The 6,000-nt window shown below is 42.7% G+C and overlaps 1 protein-coding gene across 1 annotated transcript in view; it reads right to left on the bottom strand.

Annotated features, from left to right (window-relative positions):
- DNAH14 (dynein axonemal heavy chain 14) overlaps nt 1-6,000 on the bottom strand; it is a 188,228-nt gene that overhangs the window by 149,975 nt on the left and 32,253 nt on the right. The window contains 2 exon segments of the mRNA XM_018556494.1: nt 2,266-2,363; nt 4,844-4,904. Coding sequence (XP_018411996.1) covers nt 2,266-2,363; nt 4,844-4,904 — 159 coding nt within the window.

Raw genomic sequence — 6,000 nt, forward strand, 5'->3', positions numbered from 1 at the left:
AAAACATAATTGTGTCTGGAAGGGCAGGGAACCAAATTTTTTTCTGCTGAAGTTAGGCATCACTTAGGCCCCGTTCACACCAGGACGGTTCGGCCGCACGGATCCGCCGACATGAATGATCCCATACATTGCTATGGGGACCGTTCATGCGACCGTGAGGGTCCGCGAGATCTGTACCGCCCCCCCCCCCCCCCCCCGCAGGAACTGCTCCCTGCACTATTTATGCCGGGCTGATCAGTGCGGTTTCCATACAGGTTTCAATGGAAGAGCGCAGTTTTGGGCGTTTTTAATTGCGTTTCAGCACTGAAACAAAATTAAAAACTCCCCAAACCTCCCTTGCAAGATGGTAGCCGCGCTGATCTGCGACCACCCTGGTGTGAATGGGCTCTCACAGGTCTTATCCCTTCCCCAGCAGGTGAATGGGCAATGAAAGGAGAAGCAGCGCACTGATGATCTCTTCCCTCCATCACTCTACTCTCTCCTCCCTCCTTTCTGCATGTTCCTTGTTAGCACATGAGTATTACATCACAACTGATTGAATTCTTGTGCTGGTTAGAGCTTTTCTGCACACTGACTGCAGGAGGCTGATACCATGTCAAATTCAAATCTCAAATTTAAAATTTACGTTACTGGATATCTGGCAGGAAGATATTTTTGTGAACTCTCAGATAATGTTGCTAGCCTGAAAAAAAATCAGCTATAACAACCTCCCATCTTCTAGCAAGTCTTTCCACAAGATTTTGGAGTGTGTCTGTGGAAATCTGTGCCCATTCAGCCCCCAAAAAAACTTTTTTGAGGTTAGGCATGATTGATGGATGAGAAGATCTGGTTTGCAGTCAGTTCATTCCAATTCATCCCAACGGTGTTTAGTGGGGCTGAGGTCAACTCAGGACCCTGTGCAGACCACTTGAGTTCCTCCACACCAAACTCATCAAACCTTGTCTTTATGAGCTGGCTTTGGCACACAAGTACAGTCATGCTGGGACAGAAGAGAACATTCCCCAAAGTGTTGCCAAATGTTGGAACACCACTCAAAAATATGTTTGTTTGTTTTTTTGCTTTTTTCCTTGTGTTTATTATTTGATGAACAAATCCATGCAATATCCGAAATCTGTTTCTGGTAAAATAGACATACCTATGATTAACAAACAGAAAGTGGTTTGTAACCACTTTTAAATCACTACATCCCAGGGCTTTCCTATTCCCTTAATCTTAATCAGGTGAAAAGAAATAACTATCAGACAAGTTCTTAATAAACATTACATTTAAACACATTTAAAACCATAATAAAAAAATAAAAAGTTTACTTAAACACATTCTAAACATTTTCATGTAGTAAGGGTTTATTAGCTTTGTCTCCTTTTCTTGCCACATGTGTCCCATGGGGGGTTTACTTCCTGTCCGATAGCCAAAACAGGAAGTTAGAGGAAATTCCTCCTAAGAGGCGGAAATCTCTGGCGGTCAGCAGGGTCACCGGAACAAGTGTCCTCATTGGAAGATTTTCCATCTACTTCTGTTCTGATGACAACCCAAAATGTGATTTTTGGGATTTTCTTTCACTTTTAGTGATACTGGTCACCAGGACAAATAAAGAGGGTGTACAGGGACACAGACAGTAAAAAAAACTTGACAGGTATTCTAATCCCTCATCACTCTCTGCAAAACGTTAAATAATTTTGGCTTCAGTTGCACTTAAATGCTTATGATGTACACTTGTGAGATGCATTCACACAAATGTGTGTTCACATGGATTGACAGTATTGGATGTTAAGTAATTCCTTGACTATGTAAACCCCAGAAGTGTATAAGCTTAAAATGCACTTCCCAGTGATCCTCTCCTCCATACACACATTTGTGTGCGAGTGTACTGTATTTCACAAGTAAATATACATTATATTACCGTGACAGTACTTGTGGAATGTTCAAGATAACAGTTCATTTGAACTAGATAGTAATGCAAAGGATTAATTTTTGTCTCCTATGTTTGTTTTTTTTTTAATGGTTTTAAATGTGTTTAAGTAAACTTTTTACTTTTTATTATTTAGAACTTGGCTGGTAGTAATAATCCTTAAACCTGAACAAGTTTATGTAACAAGGGAATAGGAAAGCCCTGAGATGTAGTAACTTAATAGTGGTTACAAACCTTTTGTTTTCGGTTTGTTAATCAATATACTGACCACGGTGTACACTCAAAGAGCATTATTATTTTTTTGGACTGCACTGATCCTTGGATGCGGAGATAATAAAATTGATATACAAACATACCTATTGTCTGCTCATATCCATCCACGATGCCCCGTATGTGAAGGTCGAACTCATTTTTTGGAGGAAACACACAAACTTTCTTTGAAACATCTGAATGCCTAAAAGATTTTAAAAAAACATAATTTTACTAAAGCAGTGTTTTTTTCAAACTATGGACCACCAGTGGTCCACGGTTGTGTGCTTAGTGGTATCTGGCCATCTTCCAATGCCCTGTGTTAGAAAGTGCTGCCATTGGCAGCAGTGGGTGAAGAAGTTTACTACCATACATTCTGGAACTAAGGATGGTGCCTTACTGTGCTATTGAGTATGTGCATGAAATTATCAATGATGTCAAAGGGTAAAACCACTTCTTTCACTGCGTGATGGCATCGTTAGTATCCAGGGCACCTTTCTTATCATTGCTTGGTGGTATCTGGCCATCTTCCCATGCCCTGTGCTAGGAGGTGCTGCCGTTGGCATCAGTGGGTGAAGAAGTTTACTACCAAACATTCTGGAACTAAGGATGGTGCCTTACTGTGCGATTATGTGCATGAAATGATCAATGATGTCAAAGGGTAAAACCACTTATTTCACTGTGTGACGCCATTGTTAGTATCCCGGGCACCTTTCTAATCATTGCTTGGTGGTATCTGGACATCTTCCCATGCCCTGGGCTAGGAAGTGTCGAGAGCACCTTTCTAACCAATAGTGGTGCTCCTGTCTAATACAGTACTAGGGGGAACGCAGTGACACAAATGTCCACAGCAGTGGTTTTTGGGTGTCAATTTCATAGTGTATTTTTGTAGATCAGACAAATGTGCCGCCTTCTGGCCTGGACAAATGGCAGGAAAGAGACCATGGAGATCTTTGGAGAAAGATGCTGTGAAGAGGTTTTGGCTAATGTTTGCTAACCCAATTTGATGATTTATTTAAAAAAAAGCAATGGATTAGAAAAGGGGAGATAAGAGATTAAAAAAAGCAACATCATGTCAAATAAAAAAGAAAAGGGATGGAAAAGCAGCTGCCACAAGAAATCAAATACGACATTGACATGTACTGCATTACATGTAAAACGCCATTTAAAGTAATGCCTGGACTGCAAATTTAAAAGACCACATTTCCCGCCTTGCAAAAGATTTAAACTTAGCCCCTGACCTACCCAAACCTTATCCCTAACTACTTGCATCTAAGTAAATCCAAGACCACTTTTGCTAAGACCGACCCAACCCAGCTGTGAATTGTGAATATACCTCAAAACAGGAATGGCTGGGAGGTATGAGAATCAGAATCAGGGACAAAAAAGAAATGTGTGAATTCAACAATTTTTGGGTAATCATAGTGTTGGTGAGGCCATCTGCATTTTATAGCCTTAGAACCGATAGGGCTGTAGATGGGCATTGTTGATGAATGCTGCATTTCAAACACATATGTTCAAATGCAAAATGGTCTGCTTTGTCTGCAAAGCAAATGGATCTCAGTAGAACCTGCTGCTTCCATAGAAACCTAAAGCAGGTCAAACGCAGCCTCAGAAGGGTCATCTACACTGCACTATTAATATACATGGGTATCTTCAGATTTGCTTTTAATGTAAGCTTCAAATGCGCATTAAATGCAGGAAAACAATGCCTGCCTAAAGCAAAATTATTATAGTAATAGCTTAGTAAATTATAGTAAAAGCTTAGCTTGTATAAAACACTGTCAATACTTAACTCTTTGTGAAATACACTTGAAAACTGACATTTATATAAGTTTTGATCTCCTGGTTTCTCCTGCTGATGCCACTGTAGGATACAGTAATGAGCTAAAGGTCAGCAGAAGGAACCAGTGAGAGCTGCACTGGACCCGGGACACTGACACTCACGCACTTTGGGGGACCATTTTTCACAAACGGAGTGGAGTTTGGTGGCAGGAGGATAATTAAGTATATACATTCTTCTTTTACAGGCTATGGTTTGCTGGAAATTTTTACTATAGTGACCTGGTTACTTTAAATTTCTCATCAACACTGAAGGATTGTCATCCACTTCTGACAAATTGGGAAATACTTTGCAAACAGTGGCTTTTCAAGAGGGCTCCCCAAGCCTCAGCAGATGCCTTCAGGTGATGGATTTCCAGAATTCTTTTGAATGACAGACTATAAGGCCCCATTCACACTGAGCGATTTATTGAGGATTTTTGCAGCGATATCGCTCATATTTCCACGCGATATCGCTCTATGTAGCTTCTCCAATCCATTTCAATGGAGCTGTTCACATCTCGTCGCTCAATATCGCTCATATAAAATCGCGCGATTTTCATGTCGCTCAGTGTGAATGTGGCCTAAGTGTCTGTATCTGCAGGAAGCGAGTGCATTCACAATCATCAGATATGACATGAACATCTATGTTGTGGTGTTTTTTAAAAGAGATGATAAACCCATTTGCATAATAATTACATTGGCTTTTGCATAGGAGCAACTGTTTTACCCCAAATGACTAATAGGATTAAGTTTGTACACATGTATGGCCAACTCTGTTAAGGATTGAGGTGCTTGACATCGAGCCAGAATCTTTATTTAGAGAGCTAAACCTGATGTACTTCTTTTCTCAGATGGCCTCACCTTGCAGAACCAATGCTATCCTCCTCCTCATCCTTCTCCTCCTCACTCCATTCTTCGGAATCTAAAATATGAAAATATGTATATAATGGATAAAACCGTTATCTTCATCATACTGATCCCACACAGAGAAAGAGGCAGCGACATGGGAACAATTAGTCTTCCTTTAATAATCATACACAACATCTACAGTTAGCATGACGCTGAGCTAAGAGAGATAAAGCATATGAATATTACACAAACAGTCTTAGTTAATAAGATGGTGCAAATATATATGTGGAAGACTCTTGTGCCATATTAGCCATCCATAAAAGCTGATAGATGGAGTTAAACCAGTTGGAAACTTTGGGGCGTAGGGCATATGCCCCCAAAAATCATCATTAACACTGTATGCCAGGGGTGCCCATTAGGTGGATCGCGATCTACCAGTCGATCGCAAAGCGAACACTGGTAGATCGCGATCAGCTGTGTCCTGTCCTCCCGCGGTGCTCGTGCGACTGCCGGCTAAATGTGTCAGACGCCGCAGACGGGAAGGGGCGGGGCACCTCTCCCCGTGTGCAACGTCGGCCACCACGGGAGGACAGGACGCCGGCGCACGAGAGGAGACCTGGAAGGCCTGCTGCAGTGGAGGTAAGAAGAGACAGCAGAAAGAGAGAAGAGACAGCAGATAGAAACAGAGGAGAGAGCGAGGAGAGAGAGCGTGAGGAGACAGAGAAGAGTCAGCCAAGAGAGACGGCCGGTTCACACCACAAAGTCTGTGTTCCAAAGTGTTCAGCCTCTAGAACGCACTGGAACGCAAACCAGCCAGCTCCCTGCGTTCAGGGGTGGGAGGGGCATGGCACCACAGCCACACCCCTCGCCCGCATTCCAGTCCAGCGCGATCTGCAAAAATAGTGCTTGCAGCATTTTTGCAGATCGCACTGGACTGGAACGCAGACACATTAGTGCCTGCGTTCCAGGTGCGGGCGATCGCACCGTGGGCGTGGCTGCGGTGCCATTGATTTCAATGCACTGCCACGCCCCCTCCCGCCCCTGAATGCAGGCATTTTTTCGTTGGTAGATCTCATCATTTGAAAAGTAGATCTGCAGACGAAAGATTGTGGGCTCCACTGCTGTATGCCGTATGCCCTGTCCCTTGCCCGATTTTACTACCCCCCCCC

This window comes from Nanorana parkeri, unplaced genomic scaffold (genome assembly GCF_000935625.1).
Source record: "Nanorana parkeri isolate BGI_ZX_2015 unplaced genomic scaffold, ASM93562v1 scaffold240, whole genome shotgun sequence".
Taxonomy (NCBI): domain Eukaryota; kingdom Metazoa; phylum Chordata; class Amphibia; order Anura; family Dicroglossidae; genus Nanorana; species Nanorana parkeri.